The 27,000-nt window shown below is 45.3% G+C and overlaps 1 protein-coding gene across 6 annotated transcripts in view; it reads left to right on the forward strand.

The window, feature by feature from the left end:
* The window catches only part of hivep3b (HIVEP zinc finger 3b), a 48,282-nt gene that overhangs the window by 12,443 nt on the left and 8,839 nt on the right, over window positions 1-27,000 (forward strand). For 2 of the 6 annotated variants that reach the window (XM_074654089.1, XM_074654092.1), the window contains exons 2-4: window positions 20,902-23,260; window positions 24,052-24,407; window positions 24,602-26,629. In XM_074654089.1, coding sequence (XP_074510190.1) covers window positions 21,253-23,260; window positions 24,052-24,407; window positions 24,602-26,629 — 4,392 coding nt within the window. In that variant the 5' untranslated portion in view covers window positions 20,902-21,252. Of the gene's footprint in view, window positions 1-13,368; window positions 13,415-14,481; window positions 14,507-20,901; window positions 23,261-24,051; window positions 24,408-24,601; window positions 26,630-27,000 lie in introns of those variants that run through there. The other 4 variants (XM_074654090.1, XM_074654093.1, XM_074654094.1 and 1 more) reach the window with 4 other exon arrangements.

A 27,000-nucleotide genomic window follows, 5' to 3' on the forward strand; every position in this document is an offset into this window, starting at 1 on the left:
CTGACCTCAAGATATGTGAATGAAAATGACTGTTAATGAGCCCAATTGTATTCAGCATGTGAATTTTAAGGGGTTAACTATGTAAAAGCTAAAATAATACTTAATTAGGGGAACTTGGGATCCTCGTACCATTTTGCATCTTAACAGTACAATACAATAGGTGTTAACTTTTGGCCCGTGGCCAACCATTGAGTTCCAGTTTGGGCCCTCCAAAGGAAAAGGTTTGGGCACCCCTGATCTAGTTCCACCATGAGGTTGACATTTCTCATTTTGAGTGAAATATCTTGACAACTATGGGATGGATTGCCCTCAGATTCACTGCAGATGACTTTTCATCTAGCACCATCATCATGTCAAACGTTCGATTTGTCCATTACTTTGGTTAATTACCAAATAGCTAATGAGTTGGACTTTGTGTTTAATTAGCAAGATTAAACTAAGATAGTGCAACCCAGTTGCCAGGAAAAAAATATTGGCATTGTCCGTTACTGCAAACCACAGATACGTTGAATGTCTACGTTTGTACATTCGGTCAGAGCAAGCGACGTAGTATATATAGAGCGCTAAGGGTGGTTGGTATTTATTTACAGTAGTTATGTTATTATTTTAACACAAACCATGATTTTTTTTCTAACCTTAACCAAGTAGTTTTGTTGCCTGAACTTAACCAATCCTTTCACAACATTAACCACACGGCATTGTGCATTTCTGCAAGCGTGATACAAGGCTGATATGAAACATATTCATGCAACGTATTGTTGGTTCAGAAACGTAGACATTCTTTCTAGTAACATACTTTCTGTTGTAGCTACTCAACACTGGTAAATTTATAGCATTTTTCTCACATCATCAGTATGATACTGAATTCAACAAAGCCAATATACAGTACTGCCAGACAGGTGAATTATGTCCTCGTTTTACCCTTAAATGGAGATGGCTTATGTTGATGTGTGAAGGCCAGACCTGTCAGTCATCCTTCGTACAGCCAACGTTAAATGACGTCTCCAACCAAACGCCTGTTGAGTCTTGCCAGACCACAATGAGCCGAGTGAACACTGCGGGCTGACGAGACCGGGTCTGCCAAGACCTGCCTAAAGTGATTTTGTTGTGTTTGTGGCAGTTGGTGTTTTTGGTAGCGTGTGCATATATATGTGTGCCGGACCATGAAACCCAGGGAATGTTCTCACTGAATCTGATCTGATCTGATCACTGAATTCCTTCTCTCCATAATCGCAAACCTCAGCCGGTGAGCTCGCTCTTCACTGTTTGTTCATTTGTTGAGATGCTGGTTAACTTTGATGGCATGCACCGTTTTGAGTTTTTCTTCAATTTGTAGTCAGACGATGAAAGTTATCCTACTTGCCAGTCCCCAGATTAGATTTCCTTGGTCTTTATTAGATTCCCACTCCCACTGGAGGGCACATATTGCCATTTGTTTAAGTTTTGTGGGTTCAAACTTATGACAGCCTCATCTGCTATGTAAATGTACTATAAACACATTTCTATTCTTCCAGAAAGTTCTGCTGCTAGTCCGTCAGCTGTAGGTTTTTACTGAAGTACCTGGCCGGTTGTAGCTGTATGATTTCATACTCTGTTGTTTTGCTGTTTTTTTTTATCATATTTAAGTTAAAATAGCTTGATTGAAAAAAACTAAATAACTCTGAATAATTTACTGAAAACAAAACTTTCAATCATTCATTCAGATTCAGCTGCTCTATAGATACTGCTTTCTCCAAACTGTCGTGGAGACGTGGAAAACTTTGATTGTGCCAGACCACAAAAAGTAAGCTGACAAGCTTGTTAACCACACATGTCATCCAGGTTTCCCTCATCAGTCAGCTCTCTAGGAAATTAATTAACCTCTATAGTGACTTGTTGATTATATAACTTACAGTCTGGATGTATAGTCAGTGTTTCAGAGACTTATTTGTGACAGGAATATAGAGGCATTTTTAATCCGGAGGAAATCAAAAGCCGTGAACCACTTTTTTTTTATTCGCGTCCACATATTTGTTTTAATGGCTTTAAAGAAAATTGTGCTCCGACCACAAAATATTATTACTTTGGCAAACATCAGTGTGGTTTCAATTACCCTCAGTTGGCTGAGCAAAGCAAGAAATCAGGCACTATGTTTGAACACTTGACTACATGATACTGCATGAAAATGGAGTTTTTCCCATCAACAGCAAGCTGTACAGTGTGTTTGAAAGGTTTGTGGTTAAAGGGAAAATCTCTAATACTTAAATATACTCATATACAGTACAGATTCCTATAAAATCCAATTCTCCAATTCACTTCTGTTGTGTTTTGAGCGCTGCAGCTGAATCATTTGGAGCAGGGTGAATTGGACCGCGCTGACCACAGAGACAGTCAATTCAAAGCATGGAAACTATTGAAATCCCACCAACAAAAATGAAACTGTGCCAGAAAATCTGTCTGCATAGGAAGGTGTTTCTGTCCCGAATATCTCCATGGTACAAATGCTCACCCAGTAAGAAATAAAAACATGTCAGTTTGCTGTCATTACATGAAAGCCTGAATAGATGTTACATTCTGGCTGTGTGCAACTTTTCAGGTTTAGTTTTCCTTTCCTTGAAGAAGTAGTTCCACATTTTGGAAAATACTCTTGTTGGCTTTCTGGTGGAGAGTTAGAGGAGAAGAGTAACATTACTTTCACACAAGTTGTGAAACTCTCAGTGGTTGGGGTAGGCATTGACCTCAAATAGTTATGGTTAGGATAAGTCATCACATCGGGCAGTGAGTCAACGCAAGAGGTTTTGCAACTTGTGGTTGGCCACCTAGACATGACCCTTTCTTGCAGGGATAGTGGGAGGCATTGCTTCTGCTTTAATTCGGAACTGTGCTAAAACTACAGATGAATGATTAGTCTACACTGATGCTCAGTGTCGACAAGAGGTTTTGATAGTCGACTACTCTGTGAAACCCCTACTATGAAGTGGTAGAAAGACCAGAACTTTGTAGGGAAACCATAGACTGTATAAAAGAAGTGGACGTAGTCACTGTGACGTCACCCATTGGTTTGTAGACTACGTGCTTGAAGTTTCAAGTTCGGCATTTTGGCCGGCGCTATCTTGGTTTTTGTGCAACCAGAAGTGACACGAGAGGGTGGAGCTAAGTACAACCGAACGCTGAATAAGACATTTCTAAGTGAACAAAATGTTACAATTAACTTTCATGAACTGAAAACACACTGTGAAAGGGTTAAAGTTGTAAGACAAAAACACGGACAACACCAAGACTGGACAACGCCGTGGTAGCGACCTGTCAATCACAAGGTAGCCACGCCCTAAAGCATCCCCTGTTTTATGGTCTATTTGACTCTAAATGGGACCATAATTTACTAAATGAACATTATGCTATATTGAAGAAGACTTGAAACTGGCGATTGAGACCATAAACTCATGTTTACAATGTTTACTGAGGCAATATATCAAGTGAGAAGTAGGCGCATTTTCTCATAGACTTCTATACAATCAGACTTGTTTTTGCAACTAGAGGAGTCGCCCCCTGCTGGCTGTTAGAATGAATGCAAGTTTAAGGCACTTCAGCATTGGCTTCACTTTTCAGACCCGCAGGTTGCCATGGGGGGAAACCCTTTATTTTTCATCATAAAATAAAAAATGTGAAGGTTTGGCTTGAAGAGAAGATAGTCCTGTTTGATAAGCAGCTCATAAATTACTTTATGAGATTGTGGTCAAATTAAGGTAATTTCAGGTTAGCGTCATATTAAATTAATAGGCATGTGGTTTCAGGTGTCAGTTATATTGTTTTACAACATGATCAAACAGGTATTACCCGATCAGCGCTGATGTTGTACCTGAGGTTACACTGAGATATCTGGTAACCTGGCATGACAGAAAGCTTTTACAGTAAACAACGTCAGTGGGGAAACATTCTCTGAGGTAACATAATGATCCGATGTGTGTGAAGCCTGGTTTAGGGCATGTTCAGAGACAGTGCTTCAACCTGTATTGGATGACAAATCAGCCGTACGTAACCGGGCAAGAACTAACAGGAAATCAATGTATCCAGCCACCTATCCTACATCAATACAGTGTCTCACGTTCTCGCCATAAGCCTGCTCATCTCCATGTCTTTCTCTCTCTCTCTCTGTGTTTTCTGGCTGTGTCTCTGCAGTGTGTTTCTTCTTTGAAAGCCACAGCATCTCTATTTTAAGGACGTCTTTGTTTCTCTGCTTTGTATTCAAATGATCGGGCTCACTCAGGCAGGAGGATGCAGCTCTGTCTGAGGACGAGCAGGTTGGCGGGGAGAGAAACAAGAGAGTGAAAGAGAAAGAGGTGGCGGGCCGGCTTTCAGAGTCGGGTTTCTCCTAACCAGATCTTTATGAGGTGATGACAGCTGGAGGAATGCGCCGCTAATTCCCCTAACGCGGGTCATGCGACCTTCGGGGCTCGCTTACCTTACAGCGCAATTTGAACGGTCTGGTTGGTCAGAGGGGAGAAAAAGGTCCATCTATAATGTGTGTGTCGTATACTGTATATGATTTGATCTCATTAAGAAGCAGCGTGCAGGAATATGGGTTTGTTACCGTATAGCCTGCTGGAAGCCGACGGCGTGGCTGTGTGTGGCCTTCCCTAGTGACCCGACTAGACTGCACCTCCCAGCAACAATGAGTGCAGCCAGCGACACATTTCTGTCTGTCTGCTGATGTAAAGTGGGCCACTTGGTTTGCAGTATGGTGGGCCAAGTTGGACTTACAGCACAGACTTATGAAGGTGTTGGTACTTTTTTTGTAGGGATGCACTGATACTGATATCGGGCCGATACTGACTCAAATAGCTGGATCGGGTATTGGTGACAATGGGGCTGATCTATTTAATTCAGTTCTATGTTATTATAAACTAGAATTCTAATTCCTGTTTAGATTTTGTCCAATTTGTTGCTGCATTAAAAAGGTTTACACTTGAATTGTAATTCCTGTTAAATTTGAAGATTGAAGAAGTTGTTGGTGTACAATTTATTATTTTAATAATAAATAACAATTCACTAAATTAATATCTGTATTTATTTGTTAATAATAGATTTTTGTCAACTATTAAATTAATCAACAACTATTTTGCAACTATTTTGATAATCGATTATTCGGCTTGAGTCGTTTTTAAGAGAAAAAAAAGAGAAAAATTCTCAGATTTTTGCTTCTTAAATGTGAATATTTTCCAGTTTCTTGACTACTCCATGACAGTAAACTGGATATCATTGAGTTGTGAAAATACAAGACATTTTTCACCATTTTATAGATCAAACAACTGATCGATTAATCGAGAAAAAAATCAATAGATTAAGCGACAATGAAAATAATCGTTAGTTGCAGCCCTAAAGTCAAGCCTGATGTTGCCTTACACATAACAGAATGATCCCAGTCACGTCCACACAGTGAGGCATACAGCTTATTTATTAAACACTAGTACTAGATACTCCATATCGGCCGATACCCAAAGCCCAGGTATCGCTGTTGGTATCAGGACTAAAAAAGTCAGATCGGTGCATCCCTTCTTTTTTGTCATATCAAATAATTTCCTTTGACAGTAACTCGACTTCCCTGTAGTCAGAGTTTTGGTAAAGAAATTGGACGCCAGCGTATGTTTGCTTGTCCCTTGTGCTTTGTTACTAAGCAGCATGCAGGTATTGACACTCATCTTGACACCTTAATCCTTCTTGACCTTGTGTTTACAGTACAGTAAGGCTCTGTATCTTTAGCACTCTGTTGTTGACAACTGTTACTGTAAAGATAAGATTAGCGCAGTGAAAGCAGCATGATGATTTAACATGTTCGGCTGAGAAACAAGCTGGATAAAGACTACATATGTCATGTAACTTTGAAGCTACTTAAAGGGTCAGTTCACCCACATAATGAACTACAATGTTTTGGTGTCTATCCATGCAGAAAGTTGTACTTGTATTTGCCCATGCAGGTTTTGAGATATCTGTCTAACAGATTTCTGAGACATCTCAATACAATGGAGGTGCATTTTGTTGTGGCGCTCAAAGCATTGAAAAGTTACATAAAAAAAAAAAATCAGAACAGTTTTCGAACATATTTTCAAACATATGCTTACTACCATTTCTACTCTTAGATGCCATTGGAATAATTTGTATTCTAAAACATTTCAACCTAAATACTCCAGACCTGTTTGACACCACTTTGTTTAGCCCAGATATTCCAGGTGCTTTGTAATCAGATGTCGCTTTAGCTTGGTCGGCTTCATGGCTTTGTTCGCCAGCACCTGAAGACACATGATGGATTTTGGTCTCCCATCGCTGTCGTGCCAAGGACCCCACTTTGAGAATCGCTGATCCAGAGTAACCAGGACCTTGTTTCTCTAAAGAGATGTTAATATTGACGGACTCAGACGGATATCTCAAAATCTGGACCAATCAAGCCAAAAGTATTTGCAGGACCAGACACCACAAGTTAGAAGATATGTTCTGGTGCAATTGGGCCCTTTTAAGGGTATAACCAGTGGAAATATTGGGAACATGATCGTTCAGGGGTTTGGGGGGAATTATGCAAGTACAGCAACAAAAAACAAGAACCAGATCCCTCTTTTGTATTGATGTCCGCAATTAATTTAGAGAAACACAGAAACCTACAGTATAAGCAGTGTAGTTTATGGTTGACATGTATTCTGTAGATTCAGCATTTCACAACTCCACTCAAACACACACAGATTTACCAAGAGACTGTTTTAGCTGCTACTTGATTGTCGTGTGTGATTGATGAGCCGTCTCACTACTCAGCCTCGGAGCTGCCGTCTCATGATGTAGAGGCTGCACACCGCGTGCACATTTGATAGCCTTTTATAAGATTGTCTCAGCTGGCAGATAGAGTCACAACTAGGTCCGAGCCATGTACCGAGAAAACCAAATGACCACGTCCATCTCTCTCTGTGTCTCTCCTACGCTATTTCTGTTTTTCTCCTCTATCTTGTTATTCTCCGTCTCGCACTCTCTCCCTAACACATGCGCTCACACACACCTCCACTTTCAGAGAAACCAACACATAAACAGACGGGTTATGGCACATGGCGTTTGTATATGTGCGCCGGGTTTTGAAGGGCAGCTGACGAGGCGTTGATGCGTCAGGAGAGCCTCTTGTTGACAGGCCACTAATGCAGCGCGGCACCGGGCAGAATGGGCAGCGGGGGCACGCAGCGGAGGAGGGAGAGTAAACTGTAAACCGACACTTAGGCTGAATGGAGTTGTTTGTCATGGTGGGTAGCAATTACTCGGACCGGCCTGGCTTTTTGAGTAAACTCCCTGATCAGAAGGGTGCTCCTCTGCCAGGCCGCGAGATTGAGGCGGGGACGGAGGCCGTGTTGATACATTCTGCGGCCTGGTCCTCGTGTTTGAACATACTCAGACTGAGCTTCCACCTGTTGACTCTTCCCCCGTGTCCGTGTTTGCGCAGGCAGCGCTGAAAGCGCCAGCAACTCCAACTTAACAGCTCGAATGAACATAGTCACAGGTTTCTGAGATGTGCAGATAAGGCATGGCGCCGCAGGGTCATGCACAGTGCTACGTCAGTACCTGCTGCAGCTTCACACAGGATGCAGCACAGCAGCAGCTGCAGAAAGAGGAACTTGCACAGGCTTTCCCATCATCGCTGGGGAGGAATCCACATGGGTTCACTTCATAGAAAAATAGATAAATGGAAACAAAAATAGCTGCACTGAAACGACTGCTGACGTACAAGTGCACAGACAGTTGTCATTTAGCAGCATGTAGAGGCAGATTCAATAGCAAAACGTTCTCTTTAACCTACCAACAAAGATTGAGCTTCATATTTGTCCCCTCTCCAATCACCTTAACTGAAGATGTTCATCTCATCGCAAGCCCTTCCTCTTCAGCTGCACCGTGACTTGAGAGAGCAAACATAAAGCAGCCGACTGTGAACGACGGGTCCAATAAGCTGCGTGGGAGAATTTGCACTGTGATCTCGACATCCACGCATCACTGAAACTTGTGGGTGCAAGGAGGACAGCTTTTGAAAATGTCAGTTCCTCTTTCTATATTTATCCGCTCCCGCTCCCGCCCACCCCACCCCATGCTTTGTCACTCTTTTGTTTCATTTGCACACCACTCGTGCTGCGTTTTGATGTTTGGTGTCGAGCTGTCCAAAGGCAGATGAGGTTTCTTTGACAGACACACTGTATCTGTTTCACTTTTGTTACTCCCTGCGAGGCCCCGGAGTCTGTTTGTTCACCGCTGCTGTCCCTAATGTATTTGTTTCAGTGAATCAAACCTAATGCTTAAGACTTAGAAAAACACAAATACTGTATAAACCATAAAACCTGCGCTATACTGTCACAAATTGCTAATGATATATCAGCTCTGTACAAGGTATCACTTACCAATCAGTGACTTTACTCAGGGCCGGGCTACTTTCCATAATCACTACCCATAGCGACCCTGGAGACATGATTTCCTGGTAGCCTTCCTCATAATATACATGAAGTTTACTTAGCCGCAAATAATGACAGTGGCGCTTATTAATGCTCCAGCGCCATGGCGAAGGAAAAGATAATGAGAGTGGGTTGCGAGGCTGAAATTGAGAGCTAAATGGGGGGAGAGTGGCTGCAAAAAGGGAATTGTGCATTTCTGTGCGAGATAAATAGAGAAAATAGAGGCAGAGAAACCCCTCAAGATAAAAAAAAAAAGGAATAGAGAGCTGCTGAGTGAAACAGGGTGGTCAGTCTTTCAGTGTTTTACAGGATCAGATATCACATCTGCTGAGGATACTTATCGATTGGCATTAACAAAAGACTAGCATGCTCGACTCCATTAGCAGGCGGGTTGGTTGCATGTCTAAGACCGCTCTTCTCCACTAGCTGTATTATATCTGCCTGTGTATGTTTGTGTGAAAATGGATGTACATATTTATATTTGAATGCCAAATCCAAATACACAAACAAGTGTGCTGAAAGTTGACATCGATAACTTTTGATTTTTTGCCTGGCTCATTCTTTGATCTAATTTTTCCTGATTTGAGAAATAGTTTTGTTTGCATTTAACGTGCAATTAGGACGCCTTTCTAGTTTTTGGCGTGGCATTTGTACTCCATGTAGTCTGTACTGACTGCAATGTAAACGCATCCGCGTAAATACTGTATGCTACGCTCAAAGCTAGTGACGTAGAATAAAAAGCGAGAAAGACAGCGTAGGGAGTTGAGGTGGAAGTGTCCAACAAAGACACATCTTTTAACCAGGAGACCTGTGGTCAAGACCAGTGTTTTGTTTTGTAAGTTATGTTAATGACGTTAGTGACGTTAGTGACGTTTGTGACGTGTTTTCCGTACATATGTTACATTTTTTCCGTATGTATTTTACTTAGTTTACGCAGGCTAATTACTTTTAGCACAACCATGACGTATTTTTTTCTAAACCTAACTAAGTGGTTTTGTTGCCTCAACCTAACTAGTTTTGTCGTACAAAGCATACAAATAACATGCGAAAAGCCTAAAACATGTTGTACATGTATATATGCCTTCCTGTGAGATCGGGTTGAAATAGGAGTGTAATGCTAATTCAGTAGAGTACTTTTAAGCACAGTAGTGTTTTGCACTGAAGGCTAATGTCAGCATGCTAACATGCTTAAACAGGTATAATGTTTACCATATCCTACATCTTAGTTTAGTGTGTTAGCATGCTAATTATTGCTAAACACAAGTCTCGGACAAATTGAAATGTTGATGTGATGATGGCGCTACGTGAAAAGTCAGGGGATCACTAAAGTTATTACATTTCATCCTGAGAAGGAACATGCTGCATCAAATTTCATGGAAATTCATTCAATAGTTGAAAAAAACACAAATGTTTACTACATGGTGGTGCTAAAGGAAAAGTCAGACGATCACTGAAGTCATTGGGATTCATCCTCTGAGAAACATAAAGTAAATGTACAAAATGATGACAATCCATCCAATAGTTGTTGAGATATTTCAGTCGGGACCAAAGTGGTGCACCACCCAACTGACATTGACATACCTAGAGTCACGCCGTTAGCATGGCTAAAAACAAGGTTGTTGGTTGCATAGGGATCATATTGGCAGCCAACAACATTTGGACATTTCTCCAGCTCTATATCTGACATTAGTTGCACAATGCTCACTTGTCTGCTCAGTAACACACACTCATTATGCTGGTGCCATCCAGTCATGGTCTTCTCTCAAAATGAAAGCTGTAGCTACCTCGGGAGAAAAGTGGCGAGGTTTATGTCAAACTTTGGGAACTTTATGTCAGATAAGTATGTATTTAAGTTTTATGTCGTGAAATGATGATAAAGCTACATTTACCCGCATAATGACTTGGATTTAGTGGTTTGACATGCTGTTCCCAGAAGACTCAGCCCACTCGGGTAGATGGACGTCTTGTTTTACCCCAGTTTTTTTTTTTTTTTTTTTTAAATAAATGCAAACAGGTAGAGCAACACTGCAGGCCACAGTGGCTTTTCTACCATAGGTGGGCTCCCTCTTTAAATGGGTTTTGTTTCTATCATAATACCACAGTCTTATGGACGGACGGGGGTCAGTTTACTGGAAGACCACACGTCTGAAATACTCCCTCAGAACAGAGAGAACCCTCTCTGAATACTACCGTATTTGCCTGTTTTACTGCCTGTGTCTGCAGTTTACGGGGTGAAAGTCCGAAAATATGTCATCTGTATGGTTGTGTGTAAATCTGCAAACCACTCATTTGGTCTAAATTATAGTCTGTGGCTGCTCCAAAACAACACAAAGTTTCTTATAAAGCATGATGTGTGCATTTGAGGTGTTGCTTGCCTCTGCATTATATGAGGTGTGTGTTCATGTACGTGAAATTGCCTCACGTGACCGTACCACAGGGGAGCCCTTGTTTCCATTTACTGTAAATGAGAAGAGTTTTGCATATTGTGAGCCTGACATATGGTTATAGCATTATGAAAGCTTGCTTTCACACCTTCATGATCGTTGCACTTCCCATTTTCTTCAAAAAATTATCTTCTCTGTTGTCGCTTGCAGGGTTGTTTAACTTAATATCTCCCAGCTTTCTCTCTGGTTCAAGACTGTGTGTCTGCAGCCCGGTCCCCGGCCTCGCTAATCGTTACGTCTGTGTAGAGCAACTTTCCTGTCAATCATCGCCACAGTGGCAGTTTTGTTCCCGGGCCTCTGCTTCACCCCCCCCCCCCCCCCCTCCAACCTTCCCGTCAGAACCCCTCTCAGTCTGAGGAACAGAGGACAAAGGGATGACGGATGGGTGAAGGTCCCTCGCAGGGAAGTACAGTATAGAAGGTGCGTGCTGTAAGGGGCGACAATGAGCACATTCAGGCAGACACAATACAGTGCCTCGGCCCGCAAAGCCAGCAGCAGCCTGTGAGAGTAAAGCCCAGCATCAGGCCAGCACAGCAGCCGCACGGAGCCAGGGGTAATCACCAAGTCCTGAACAACACTCCTATTGACTGGGGACCAAATAAAATAAGAGAGGAAACACAGAGCAGAGGAGGAAGAATGGGGGGGACAACCCAGGAACAGTGCAGGAGAAGAAGAGCAAATGAGCAGGTGCGTGGTTGAAGAGGTTGAAAAGACAAACAAAAACATAATCGATCAATTTGAGAAGGAGAGAAACTAGGGATGCACCAATCCGACTTTTTCAGGCCCGATACCGATAGTGATACCAGGGCGTTAGTCATCGGCCGATACCGAGTACAGATCCCATACCGGTCTTTAATTAATAAGCTGTTTTCCTCACTGTGTGGAAGTGATGGGATCATTCTTTTATGTGTAATGCAACAGGCTTTCCTAACTTTGTAAATTAAAATGTAACAAATAAAATACACAGATACAAATTTAGTGAACTGTTCTTTATAGCAACTTGAAAAAAAAAATCGGCAAAATTAACAGGAATTAAAATTCAGGTGTAAACCATTTTAATGCAGCAACAAACTGGTCAAAATTGAAACACAAATTCAAATTCCATTTTTATTGTAATGTATACATACACAGGGCTGTCAAAGTTAATGCAAAATCGTTTTTTTAACGCAAAAATTAACGCAATCGATCTTTCGGAGGTTGTAGCGGCTCAGTTTTAAAGCTATCTAAGAGAGGATACTAGCATCATATGAAACTAGAAAAGGAATCCATGTACCAACCATGTCCTACTAGCTTGTCGCAAAGGAGGTTAAATAAAGCTCCAAACTCGCTCTAAATTTTGTGAATTTCCAGTATATAATGTATTTAGCATATAAACATAGAATTGAATTTAATAGATCGCCTCCATTGTCCAATCCAGCTATTTGAGTCAGCAGCGGCCCGATATCCGATCCGGCATCGGTGCATCCGTAATAGAAACATCTTTTCCCGTCATCTGGCCGTGAGTCCCACCAGGCCACCACGTGTTGCTGGCCGGTGAGGATCCATGTTCCCCTCTGCCTGCCTTCTGATCAGCAGCCCAGCCATCCACTCGTCGCTGTGCGAGTGTGTTTATTTTAGAGCGTGTGACTCACACTTCCTGTGCTCTGCCAGTGAGGCAAAGCTCTATGGAACAGCAGGACCTCCGTTCATTCTCAATTCTCTCTTTCTCTTTCTGTTTCTCTCCCTCCCTCTCTCTCTCTCTCTCGTGTTGCACCGCTGATAGGCCCAGCCCGAGTTCTGCGTAATGCGGGGGCTTGCTTGAATGGATGCCACTCTGGAATTCATGTACAGATGCATGCAGCACGCCGGCTGGAGCTGGAAAAGGTTTACGTAATTGAGACGTGTTCATGTCGGCTAAGAGGGTTTGTCACTGCCGAAGAATGCTGTCATCACTACAACGAGATAGATTTGCTGATAAGGAGGTGATAATTGCAAGGAATCGCCCTGAGGGTTGTGTGCGTGTGTGTGTGTGTGTGTGTGTGTGTGTGTGTGTGTGACAGGGGAAAACCCCATGTAAGACCTGTTTGTAACCCTATCTGTCGGCAGTGCAACCAGCCACCGAGTGTGTGTGAGGTGCATGTTTTTGGTTTCCTGCTTTGTCGTGCACTTTGCTACGTTACAATTGATGCCATAACTGTGGTTTCACAGAGGATGGGGTGATATTTTCGGGGATGTTACTCATGCTGAGTCGCTTTTAGTTTCTTCTTCGTGCTGCATCTTCCTCTTCCTCCTCCTCCCGTACAGTGGAAACATTCATTTACTGTCTTCCCCTCTCCCTCTTTCTCCATCACTCTTTTTTTTTGCCTCACCCCCAGCCTCTCTCTCTCTCTCTCTCTCTCTCACTCTTCCTCTCTCTCTCTTTCTCTCTCTCTCTCGGCAACACACCCACTCAAACAGTCATATCCGCTCTCACTCTCTGGCTCTCCCTGCTTGTCTCACAGTGCCTGTGAAGCGTCTCTGAGGGGGAAGACCAGACTGCTCTGTCAGGTAATCTAAACTCTCTCTCTCTCTCTTTCTCTCTCTCTCGGCGCTCCCCTCCCCTCACTCTCTGTCTCTCGCTCTCTGTCTTCCTCTCTTATTTAGATCCATCTGTCTTTCTCCTCACCCTCCTCTCTCTCTCTCTTTCCCTCCTTATCATTACTTTACTTGTCAGCTGGTAAATTAGTTATTTAGTTATTGCATCAGCTGTTCCAAGTGTGTGTACATTTGATTGTTTGGTACGTGATAATCTAGCACCCAGAGGAGTATTTTGTAAGTTAAAGGATTGAAGTTTATGAATGTCATAAACTCTGTTGAAGGACAACATAACTGAGTTGTTTTAGCACGTCAAATTGTACTGTTTTGTATGGACGTTATGATGCCAGGATTCAAATGAACAGATTTATTTAAAGTTGGAAAGAGTCTCCTTTGAGATTCCTGTTGAAAGTCCGTTCTTGAAGAGGGATCCCTCCTCTGTCGATTGTGCCTTTTTTTCTGAATTTCTGGAAATTTCATGGAATTTCTTCCTTATCCGAATCGAGGGTGTCAGGATAGAGCTCCTCTCCAGTCAGAGGTAAAGCCCTCTGAAACAAATTCTGGACCATATCATTTAGATTGACAAACTAAGTGACTACGAAAAGATGATTCCCACCCGTGAAAGGTCCTGACCGCAAATAAAATGATGGAAAACCCAGCAACCTGCAATTTAGTCCGACTTGTGGTCAGTTTGTTTTTACAGTTGATTATGTCACCAAAAGGACCAGATTTTCCGCTGCCAGCCAGGGGTATTATTAAAACACTCAGCTCAATCTTCTCCTGCCGTGGAGGTGTGCATTACCCGGCTCCGCCGTGCCACTCCGTGTTTGATTTAATGGCCGGTATTGACCCGCAGTTCACTGGCTTGTGTTTAATCAAAGTGAACACTGCGACGGCTGTGAACTGCCAGTCTTATCAAAGCCCTGTGAAATCCTTCTCTACACCCTCTCGCCGCAGAGGTGCACAGAGCTGAGAGGGAGTGAGTGAGAGCTCTGGTATGTGGTGTTTTTTCAGACGGCGTCCTCCTCAGCGAGCAGCTCCTACTGACAGCAGTGATATCCCCGGGTGAGTGTGAGCGTTGGCCTCTGAGGCTTTTTACGCTCTCTCCGGCGTCTGTTTCTGTCTTCCGTTCCAGTCGTTTACTATCAAACCAATTCTTGATGTGGTTCTGTGATTGGTTCGTGCGACTGTCTAGGATTTGCAGCTTGATTGACAGCTCTGTTTTTGGCAGCGATGGCAGGGGGGAGGACTGTGATTTGACTTTCCGTTTACCTTATACTTAGGGAATGCTGCAGAGCCTCCTGCACAGTATCAAATGTTGCATCGCTTCATTGAGATTATGACCCCTTGCGGTTCAAGCAGACGTTACTGTACACATTCATCTGCTGTGATGTCAACCCGTCGTCACTCGGAGGCGGTTACGTGTCAGAGGTCACGCCAGCTTGTCAATGCGCGCCGAGGCCAAGCATTTCCCCTCCTCACTTCCTGCTGCCAGTGTGCGTCTGTAGTCAGAAAGGATGCTGGGAGATAAATTTAGACCTCCAGCTCCCTCTCCATCTGCCGTTGCTCAGAGTAGGCTGGTTTCCATGGGAACCTGCACCAGGCTACCGCCAGTAAGAGAGAACGGGGAGATGTGTGTGTGTGTGTGTGTGTGCATTTGGAGGGGTACAACAGCAAAAAAAACAACAACACAGTGTATCTGTTCTCAGGGCACAAGGTAATTTAATGTTTAGCCCATATTTTGTATCCGTCATTTCCAGCTGCATGAATGTGTCTGGGTATTGATGAGGAAATGAGCACAAACTCTGCCTGGCCGTACCCTCCTGTGCATGATAATGAAGTTTTAACTGTAAAAATTGCTGCAAAGCTGCTGCGCTACTTATCGAGCAGGAGTTGAGCTAAATGTTCGTTTTATGGGATTTACGGTTTTAGATATAGAACTGCTAATAGACGGAGCAGAGATGATGGAAGGAGACAGTGTGTGTGTGTGTGGATGTGTGTGAGCTCTTCCACGTGTCAGGGCTCCCTCAGGTACCTGCATCATCAGTGCCTGTTTCTGCTGACAAAGCCCCTTTACACACACACACACACACACTCCTCACTCATTCTCTTCTCCTCTCTCGGTGGACCAGTCGTTAATCACGATTTAGGCACAGAAACTAGTTCACTCACACAACAAATCCCGCCATCATGAGACTGTTCTGTGGAGTATCATACGGTGGGGTCATGACGGACTGGAGGTGGAAAACCAGGGGGGATGAAATGCTCCCGTGTTTGTTGTTTGGCTACTAATATTAGCTTTGCGGTTTTGATGTGACACCGTTTAACAGCTGCATCGGTGGCTTCCTGCTCGCACCTCGGTCTAAAAATAGAGCAGAGCGAAGAACGCCCTTGCCCCACCCTCATCGATAAGGTTAGACACATTTACGTAACCTGTGTGTTTTACCAGAGGTCTTATCATTGTTTCTATTAGTGTGTGTTTATACTGTATACGCCCCGTGTTGCATGTAAGAGGCGCCGCTGATAACAGGTCATCTGTGTGGAATGAGGATGATGAGAAAGGAAAACCCCGCGTCAGAGAGCAGCAGGATCGTCAGAGTGGAACCGGGGTCACCTCAGGGCGCTGCAGCGGATTGGCTGGTCCGATGTGTCGGAGTAGATCTGCTGTGTGTTAGCAGCTCTGGGGAGAGTAATACTGTACACTGTACGTGTGCTGTAGGGCGTGCGTGTGTGTGTGTGTGTTTTGGCTTAATGTAGGCTAGACTCTGGCTTTCCTTCTTCCTGGCAAGGGCCCTGCCTGTGTGTTTCCCCGCTCGGAGCTGGCACGTCTAGACTGCCATGAATAATGTAAGCAACGCTCTCTCCAACCTTAAAACCTTCTAATCGCCCTGTTTAAGGGCTGCATCAACAGCTACGCCAGAGATCATTAAACTTGCACCCTACACGAGCAGAGACATTTATTACAGGGGAGGTCGAGGAAGACAATTTGTCTTGCTCTTTGTGCTTTCCCTCCTGCTCAATCCTCCTATTTTCTATGCACAGCATCGTCCTTCTTCTTCTTCTTCTTCTTCTTCACACCCAGCTGCATTCACGTTTTACAACCAACTTGGTTGCCCTCTCTTATGTTTTTATAAAATTCAAGTGTGTATGGAACACCTTTGAAAGCTATATAAGAAGTGGACATGGACTGCCGTTTTAAAGCCTCGAGTTCGACATTTTGGTCATTGCTATGTTGGACTTTTGCAACCTGAAGTGACACAAGGGGGTGGAGCTAAGTACAACCGAACGCTGAATAAGACCTTTTCAGGCGACCAAAATGTTATAATTATCTTTCATGAACTGAAAACACTGTGAAAGGGTTAAAGTTCTAAGACGAAAACACAAACAACTCCCAGACTGGACAACGCCGTGGTAGCAACCTTTCAATCACAAGGTAGTCAGACCCTAAAGCATCCCCTGCTTTATGGTCTATTTTCTCTAAATGGGAACATAATTTACTAAATGAACATCATGCTGTATTGAAGAAGTCTTGAAACTAGCGATTGAGACCATAAACTCATGTTTACAATGTTTACTGAAGTAATAAATCAAGTGAGAAGTAGGCTCATTTTCTTATAGACTTCTATACAATCAGACTTCTTTGTGCAACCAGAGGAGTCGCCCCCTGCTGGCTATTAGAAAGAATGCAAGTTTAAGGCACTTCCACATTGGCTTCACTTCTCACACCTGGAGATAGCCCACTGGCTGAGAGTAATGTGTCTCTCTGGCTCAACAACTCAAGACAGAAACGTCTGCCTGTACAGCTGAAAAGGTGGAAGACAAACAAATGAAAACAGAATTATAATTGGTGTTGATTCGGCTTGTTGTGCTGCCTAATTGCTGCGTGTTGATGGTAAAAGTCTGCCGTAATCACATCGTCGGTCTGCTTGGAGAAACACACGCTAAACAGATGATCGGCCCTCAGCAGATGTGGGGGGGACGTGGAGAAGACGGAGCCGAGAATCTGTCAAGTTGTTTCCAAGAGGAAGACTGATTCGCTTTCTTTTTTTTTCCCCCACTGTAAACTGGCGCTAATGAAGGCTGACTGTGCACGGTGTTTTTTTTTAGACACATGGAGAGAGCAAAAGTGTGGCTCATTAAAAAAAACTGTCAGTGCTGCCTTGCCACCGCTGGCACCTTGAGCTGCAGTCTTCTGCTGGGCCTGTTTATTCAGCCACCGGATCACCGATTCAGTCTTTCCCACCTCTTCTCACATCATCTCGCACTCCCACTTCATATGCATATCTGTAATATTATAAAACATCCATACATTCTCATCTCCCTTCATTTGCTGTGTATCAGTACCAATTCCTTGTTATCTTCTCTCCTGGTATGCTCTTTGCTGCCAGAGGTGGTGCACGCTGTCTACACCATCACAGAGATCTACAGCAGAGAAGGTGAACACACACGGCGTCCTCCCTCAGTGATCTGCAGAGTCAGAGAGGTGGGGGTGTGCAAGTAGTGTCTTTAAGCGTTGATTGATACTCTGGATGAGTCTGTGCCGGAACTGTCAGCAGTTGGGCATGGCTTCTCGGGGAAAATGTTATGATTGGCCCCATCCATTCCCAGAATGTGCTTTGATTGGCCGCGATACAAGAATCCCGTGTCTCGAGTTGAGACGGAGTGCAGGGTTTGTAGTAAGTGAGAGATATTACAGAACATACATCTTGATAAAAGAGGAGATTTTCGTCGCACACCGCAAGTTCTCCATGATCAGGCGTATCGGCTCCTCATAAACACTGCTCTCTAGTCGTGTGTGTGTGTGTGAGCGGGAAATATTACAGTAGATCTATCTTGATAAACGCTTTCACAGTACCCTTTCCTTTCACAGCAGGCTTCGTAAGGAGCAGCCACTCCTGGCCCCTCATAAACACTGCTCCCTGGTGGCTGTATAACAGCAGAGTGTGAGGGGCGGAGGCTGAGACCCAGTTTGCTGTCAAGTCCCTTTATCCACTAGAAAACAGCAACCCCCCTCCATTTACCCCCTTTAGCTTAAGTGCCAGATCAGATAAGCAAAGGCTATATTTCCAGCATTTGTTTTGACTGCTCCCTGACACTGTGGTCTTCTCTGTTGCTGCCTGTGTGCTGTGGATGTTGCCTGACTTGCCCTGATCTGCTCTGACTCCTGCAGAGCGGGCCAGTCGTGGTGTCAGATGTGAATCACTTGTGCTTGTGTTTTGAGGAGAAGTCTTGATTTGAAGGGAGTCTATGTTTTAAAGGAATAGTTTGGGTGTTTTGAAGTTGGGGTTGTATGAGGCACTTATCCACAGAAGGTGTATTACCTACAGTAGAAAGCGGTCGGTGTGCCAACAACATCGAGAAACTGACAGGAGTACCAGCACCAGAGCAAAGCGATGCACTGCTCTGGACGTGGGGCCGGTAGTAAAACGTATTTAGCCACCTACTGTAAAAGAAAGGCCCACCTATAAAAGTGTATGCTATATTTAGAATATTTTCACCGGTGTACCTTGCCGTGAGACAAATATACAGTCTATGTTTCTGACGGGGAACTGAAGCCGCTATCTACGCTCTCCCCATAGCAACCAATGAAAAAAACAATTAACAGTATTGCTGACCCGAATGCTTTGAAGCTTTGACCGATGCCATGGTTATCGACCTATCTGTCATAATAATGTATAAATCCCAAATAGCCCATGAAATAAGGAATATTCCCACAATATTATTCATATTCAACATTAATTATTATTAGTTATTCTCAGATGGATATCGCTGTTTGTTATGTGTAGAGGTGCGTGTGTGTGTGTGTACAGTAGTGCTGCAGCGGCACCATCCCAAAGCTTTGAATACCTTTGAATATTTCTCACCGAAGCTTTGAAGCCCAAAAAATGGTATTCGGGACCGCCCAAATTAACAGTAACAGTAATTTCACCACACAAGGGTTGCTGGGAGTTGCTAGTCTACCTCCGCCTCGATCGGTTAGTTTGTTTGTGTTATTGTGTCACTTTAATTGGTTCGGATTCACCAAAGTCACACACAATAGCACATACAAACCGATCGAGGCAGCGGTAGACCAGCAACTCCCGTGTTCTGCGAGGTAGAATTACAGTTTTTTTCAATGGAGTCTGGTGACTTTGGCGAGAGCATAGATAACGCCTTCAGTTCCCCGTCACAAAGGACTGTCTGACGGCAAGGTAAAGTGGTGAAAATATTCTAAATATAGCGTGCACTTAAAATGATTTTGATTTTTGGTGGGCCTTTCTTTTAGGTGGATGAAATATGTTTTGCTGCCGGCTCCGTCTACAGCATTACATTGCTTTGCTTCTGTGTAAAAACTCCTGTCTGCTTCTCCAAGCTGAGAGTGCGCCAACCTTCATCTACTGTAGGTAATACACTGACTCTGGATAAGTACCTCATACAGCCCCACTTCAAAACACCCAAACTATCCCCTTAAGAAGTGTTTAAACAGTATGTGGACATGCACGCACTACATGCCTGTGTGCTCAGATCACCGTGCCAATAGCAGAGCATCTTGACCTTAAATTTCTTAATAGATTTACAGTAGGTGTGCCTCTGTCTCCTGAATCACTGCACACTTTCTGCTTGTTATGAGCTGAAGCCCGGACAGATGAGAGCAATAACGTGTTGATGATGCAATTACTTTGCTAATGTTCTCATTACAACACTGACCCCACTCAAATGTAACCCTATTTGTCATAGTATGATATGTGGGGGCAATTTTTAATAGGGAGTTTGATGATGGGACACTAATGATTTTGGCCTTCTGCTCTACCAACATAACTCTCTTGAAGACTGCATGGCAGACATTTGGGAAAACCTTAGGGTGTCAAGAGGCTTAAGTCGTCTTCACAACGTCCTGTGTGTTTTGATGTGCTGTTTTTCAGCAGACCTTTATTTATTATCGTTGTTTTATTGCTTTTATTACTGCGAAAACACAAAATCTTATATTTTGTAGTATATTTGTCTAATTACTAGTCAACTAATAAGGGACTTATTTTTACACAATGTATCTTTAATATCTTGTTAAGTGAACAATATACTACTTTTAAGCATTACAGGCTTATTATGATACACAACACTTCCTAATACTAGTGAAACATAACTCAAAATGAGTTTTTCCAGCTAATTTCAAGATCTCTTTTTATTTTGAATCTTGACATCTATCTATCCAAGTGGATTTTTCACTTGTTCCATTGGTAGATTTGTTTTTCTTATTACAAGAAAAAAAACACCTTGTATTTATTGTAATTTTTACTTATTTTTGAAGTGGCCTTTTGTTTTTCTGGTTTCATTGCAAAGTGAATAGGAAACATATTTTTCCAGCACTTTGCCGTGCTGTAGCTCTTTGTGACAAAAGCTTTTTTAAACAATCTAATAAATGTGCTAATATGTTTCCACTTTTGTAACTCAGTCCTTCCTTGTCTTTTTCTGTGTTTCTTTAGACCCATTCAGAGGCTGAACGGATAACACTCTTGACAACCAACAAAGGAGATGCAGAGGAGACCTTGGGAGGGCTGTTAGGATGGCTGAGGCTGGACAGAAGCAGAACTGCTTTGTACAGAGAGATGATCCATGTTTACCTGCAACCGTGCAGCTCCAGGGCACCTTTTAATGATGCCTCATTTGGTCCTCTTGAATAACTCTTGGCCCACGCTGAAAAAGGCCCTCCATTGTGATTTACAACTCAGTCTGTCGATGTTCCCCTGCCTCTGACCTCTCTGCTGCCATGCGGTTAGCCCCATGAGGCTCCGAGAGCCCTTCCTTGTGCGTCTGTAAGGCCTCCTCCCCACTCTATGGAGGCTGAGCCCAGCCGTCCGGCTGATGGGGAGCGCTCTGGAAGGCAAGAGCAGCAGCAGCAGCATGTGACGCCTGAATCCTCTCTAGGATCTTGTCCACCTCAGCAGCCCCAGCAGCCTTCGAATCCTCGCCCTGTACACAGATCCGTGGGCCGCCTGCAAAACCGCCAGCCCAAACGCACTGAACATCTGCTTCGGTTACAGCAGCAGCAAGCAGTACAATGGCAGCAATCAGACACCGCAGGTCCCTCAGGAGGCAGCTTCTACTCTCCAGCTTCCTCATCAATCTCATCCCTCCCATCTACTTCCTCCACCCGGGGCGAGCATGGTCACGGGGTCCCATCTCAGTCCAGCCAAGAGGGCCTAGAAGGAGTCAGCTCACCCAGAAAAGGGGAGAAGAAACCCCCAAAACCAGGGAAATATGTGTGCACTTACTGTGGCCGTCCATGTGCCAAGCCAAGCGTTCTTCAGAAACACATTCGCTCCCATACAGGAGAAAGACCCTACCCGTGTGTCCCCTGTGGCTTTTCTTTCAAGACCAAGAGCAACCTGTACAAGCACCGCAAGTCCCATGCCCACCGCATTAAAGCGGGCCTGGCGTCCAGTCGCGATGAGCCCAGTTTGAGTGGACCAGAGGGCAGTGGCGTTGGAGAAGACCCCGAGGAACACACAGAGGGAGAAAGCACAGAGTCTGAGGAAGAGACGGGCCAACACAGAAAATCCTCCTCTAAGGAGATGTCGGGCCAGCAGAGGAAAGGTGGCAAGGAGCCGCTGGGAGGCTCAGAGGAGAGCCAGAGGCCCGAAGACTCCCAGGCTGTCAAGCAAAGGCTGGCGCTAAGGCTTAGCGAAAGGAAACGTGGCCAGATGGCTTCTCCAGATGACCCTCCTTCCTCCCTCTCCACCTCATCTTCCTCTCTAGGCCCTGGTAGTAAGGGCAGCACAGAGTCTGGCTACTTCTCCGGGTCAGGCAGCACTGACCTGTCCCAAGCTAGCCCTCCCAGCACCAGTGCCAAAACCTACGCAGAAATTATTCTAGGTAAATATGGAAGACTGGGAGGGCAGCAGCGCAGTCCCCATCAGCAGCAGCCTCATTCTTCCTCATTCTTCGGAACGGAGGAGAAGAGCATTCCTTTCACTGTACCCAAAACCCAAGTAATAGAACACATCACCAAGCTCATCACTATCAATGAAGCGGTAGTAGACACCACTAAGATTGACAGTGTGAAGCCTAGACGCTCCTCTCTGTCCAGGAAGAGCAGCATGGAGTCACCCAAATTTACCACCCCGTTAGATCCTTACGCATTCGACCACAAAGGAGAAGCCCCTGGCTCCAGCGGTTTGAAGCACCTTCACAGTCCTGAGGCAGATCCACCAGGTACCCAGGAGCAGTCGGCGGTGCCTCTGCACAGAAGCCACTCAATGCCATCCTCTACCAGCCAAGGAGAGCCCTCCACCTCTGGCGCCATGTCTCCCAGAGGTTACCGCCTCTGCCAGTCGTTCGATGAGCAGCAAGCGGCGGCAGCAGAGATGAGGGTTGCCCAAGCCCAGCGCATGCTGAGGCGCCAGCCTGCCATAGAAGTTCCACTGGGAGCTGAGCTAATGCCGGAGGAGGCCGGCGCCACTTCCTCCTCCTCAGCCAGAGGCGCCGAACAAGCCAGGCAGCCACAGCAGCAACAACAGCAAAAGAGTCCGAGCCTGTTTGAATGTGAAGCATGTAGGGCCCACTTCCAACACAGCGATGGCTACGAGGCCCACAGAGCCGCATGCCCAGGGCAGCAAACCCTGGAGCAGGAGAGCGGGGAAGCAAGTAAACCGTGCAGGGAGGATCGCCCCCAGATGATGATGCACTATAAGTTCCGAGCGCTGGCCATGGCGGTGAGGAAGAGGAGGAAAGAGGAAAGCCTGGAGGAGGATCCTCCCAGCCCTGGATCTGTAGCCGTGTCAGGCAGCTCTGCAGGCCTCATTCCTGTGCCAAGCAGACCAGAGCACAGCCAGGTCCTCTCAGGTTTGTTTATGTTTCCCTACAGCAGCAGATCAAATTATAACAACACTATCCTGTGTGAGCAATACGTTTCTTTTCTGTCGTACATTTTTATCCTCTTTTAATATCTGAAAAATCCGAATAGCTAAGGAAATTACGTTAATAACAAATCAATATCTGCATGTACATCATTAAAGAGGACCTATCATGCTCATTTTCAGGTGCATACTTCTGTTTTGGGTTTCTACTAGAACATCTTTACATGCTTTAATCTTCAAAAAACACTTTACTTTTCTCATACCGGCTGTGCTGTAGCACCTCTTTTCACCCTCTGTCTGAAATGCTCTGTTTGAGCCCCCCCCAAAAAAAGCCTAGTCTGCTCTGATTGGTCAGCTGGCCCTGACACTCTGTTGTGATTGGTCAACCAAACCAAACTCTTCGGACTCCGCTCCAGCTCCACTCTAACTAGCTTTGTATGAGGGCGTGCCAAACTAGCCAGCTAGGCAGGTGTTATGCAAATGTGTTACTTGGTGACATCACCATCTTACAGTGTTTCCTTTGGTGTGGACTTTGGGCTTTGTAACTCTGCAGCCCTTTTACATGCACTAAAAACTGTATAACACACTAAAGGAAAAGGAGGAAAAAGCACGAAAGCATAACAGGTCCTCTTTAATGTAAAGCAAAGACAGAAACAGAAAGGAAACTACTGTGAGAAATTACACTACAAAGGAATGAAGTGAAAAAGCAATTAAAAGTCAACATTCAAAAGTATACCAATATAATATAATGGTAGCTTCTTCGTTGTTTGTTTCTAGGTGTTTCTTTACAGACTGAGCCAAAACAACAACAGCAGCAGCAGCAGCAGCAGCAGCAGCAGCAGCAGCAGCAGCAGCAGCAGCAGCAGCAGCAGCAGCAGCAGCAGGACAGGAAGGGTGTGTCCGTCATCCAACACACAAGCTCTTTTGAGAAGCAGGAGAGTGTATCCATGGAGAGTCAGGAACCAGACCTCAGAGAGAGTCAGCAAACACAACAGCCCGAGCCAAAACCGTCACCCTCTACATCTCGCCTCATCCGCCAGCCAAACATCCAAGTGCCAGAGATCCTTGTTACTGTGGAGCCCGACACTGACATGCCATCTGTGTCGCCGCCAGTGACAGCATCCTCATTCAAGGTACATTTGGCTATATGTTTTTGTACATTTTACACAATTTGACTTCCTCGCTTTGCTTACTTATTTCATCTCCCTCCCCTCAAATATTTGTGAAACATGCATTGATTTAAGGTTGTTTTTTAACATCGACATCCTAAGAAAAATGTTGCATCTTGCACGTTATGTCAGAGCAGTAAACTATTTATCCGTCCTAGGAGGCAGAGCGAGTGGAGGAGTTCCAGTGGCCTCAGCGTAGCCAGTCTCTGGCCCAGCTCCCTGCAGAGAAGCTGCCACCAAAGAAGAAGAGACTCCGCCTGGCAGAAGCAGCCCAGTCCTCTGGGGAGTCCAGCTTTGAGTCTGTGTCTGTGCCTCGCAGCCCCAGTCAAGAGAGCAACATCTCCCACACTTCAAGCCTTACTGCTTCCTTCGAGGACACGGCGAGATCGGAGCCTGCCGTCTGGGCCTCTAGTAGCCAAAGCTCCCAGATGTTGACGGTACCGTCTTCCCACCAACACCACCAAAGCCACAAGGAGATGAGGCGCTCGGCCTCGGAGCAGACCCCTGCCAGCGCCCAACAAACGGAGCAGGTCTCAGAGACCAGAAGTAAGTCATTTGACTATGGGTCCCTGACCCCTCAGCAATCTTCGTCCTCCTGGAAAGAAAGGAGGAAGTGTCTCCTTGTGAAGCACGCCACCTTGGGGGAGCCTGAGCAGGAGGAGGGGGCTGGCGTGAGTCAGCTGTCCAGAGCAGAGAGTCCAAAGCCTGGGCCATCACGCTCCATCCGTCCTCCTCTATACTCAACAGAGGTTAGCTCCCAGTTCAGCCTGGACGTCACGGGGAAAGCCTTGCAGCTGTTACAGCCGCAAGTCTTCCCGCCCGTTCAGGATGTGCTCCCTCTGCAGCAAGCGTTTCCCCCAGGATCGCTATCCCAGCTGATCCCCGTCACCACGGCCATCACTGAAGTACTCTCCACCCAGATCATCCACAGAGCCTTCTTACATTCACACACAGCTCCTCCACCAATACAGATTCACCCAGCGCAGATCCACATGGCAGAACAGTTGGGGATACCGTTTCATCAGCTTCCTACTCTAGTTCCTCTCCAGTTCGCTTCTAGGACTAGAGCCAGCCAGGCTCTGTTCTTGCCTTTTCCTCCAAGACTTACTGCACATGTTCCTTCCCCTTCCACGACAGAGAGCAGACCCTCGATCTCTTCCATGTCTTCTCCCCATACACATCAGTCCCTTGTAAGAATCTCTTACCACCACCCACGGACGATCGTCGCCACATGCGTGGCACAGCTCACACCAGTAGTGTCCCTCGTGGTGCCGGTGCGCCTCCAGACCCATATACCTACCTATGCCAGCGCCATGTATACCACCCTGTCCCAGATACTGGCCACCACACGCTCACAGGAACCCATTTGTTGCACAGCTATGGTCATCATGGGCCAGGTGGAGCGGGACAAACTGCAGAGGTCCTACTTGAGGGTCCCCTCGCCAAACATCAAGAGCCTTCTCCCCCTGACTATGCCAACGGAGCTGGCCTCAGGATCCGGGGAGGGATACGGTCCGCTGGGGGCTGGAGGAAGCAAACGCATGCTTTCTCCTGCAGCCAGCCTGGAGCTCAGCACAGAGGCACAGCGCCACCAGAAAAGGGTAAAAGAGGAGGAGGAAGGGGAGGAGGATAAGGCAGGAGAGGAAGAGGAGGATGTAAGACAGGAAGAAGAAAGTAAAGCCACTGGAAGAGAACTGGAAGAGGGGGAGAAGAAACAGCCAGAGGGGGAAGAGGTGACAACTGGGAAAGTGGAGGGGGAGCAGGAGCAAGTACCAAGGAAACATAACAGGGAGGAAAAGGAGGAGGAGGAAGAGGAGGAGGTGAAGGAGCTCACTGAAAAGACAAGTAAAAAAAAGGAGGAGGTGCCAGTTGTGCAAGAGGGGGCTGAAAGACCAGCGGCCCCTTCGTTCCCCAGCCTCCACAACTCCCCCTCAGTCAACTGGTGCTACCTGAACTATGTCAAACCCAACCCGTCTACCCTGAGGGACCCCCGCTGCTCAGTTTACTCTACCTGGAGCGTCAGCGCTCACAACCCCAACCTGCCGGGCCTCAGCACTAAGGTGGCGTTGTCTCTGCTGTGCTCCAAACAGAAGCACAGCTCAGAGACGTACACCATGGCCATGGCCACAAACCCGGCCAAGAGCATACTGGCCCCTGCCGGTAGCAGGACCCCACGTGTGTCAGAGGTAAACATAATCACAATATACACCTACTGTGTTTATAAGTTAAAGCAGCAGTGGGTAGAATTGGAGCAAATATGATTAAAAAAAGTTATTTTTTATAAAACAGTCACTATATCCTGACAGTAGTGCATGAGACAAGTAATCTGAAAAAAATCATGTGCCTCTGTGTCCTCCGGTGCTCCTAATGGCATCTTCAAGATTTCACAGACCGAAGGAAAAACAACCAATCAGAGCCGAGATGGAGCCTGTTTTCTCCGAGCAGCTTTCAATCACTCGCGAACTCTGATCAAACGGTCAAACTAGGCAGTGCTGATCAAATACGAAATAAATATTCTGTTACTGTAATGCCTAGTTCTGTGAAATGAGAAAGTCTG

This window comes from Sebastes fasciatus, chromosome 12, assembly GCF_043250625.1.
Source record: "Sebastes fasciatus isolate fSebFas1 chromosome 12, fSebFas1.pri, whole genome shotgun sequence".
Classification (NCBI taxonomy): domain Eukaryota; kingdom Metazoa; phylum Chordata; class Actinopteri; order Perciformes; family Sebastidae; genus Sebastes; species Sebastes fasciatus.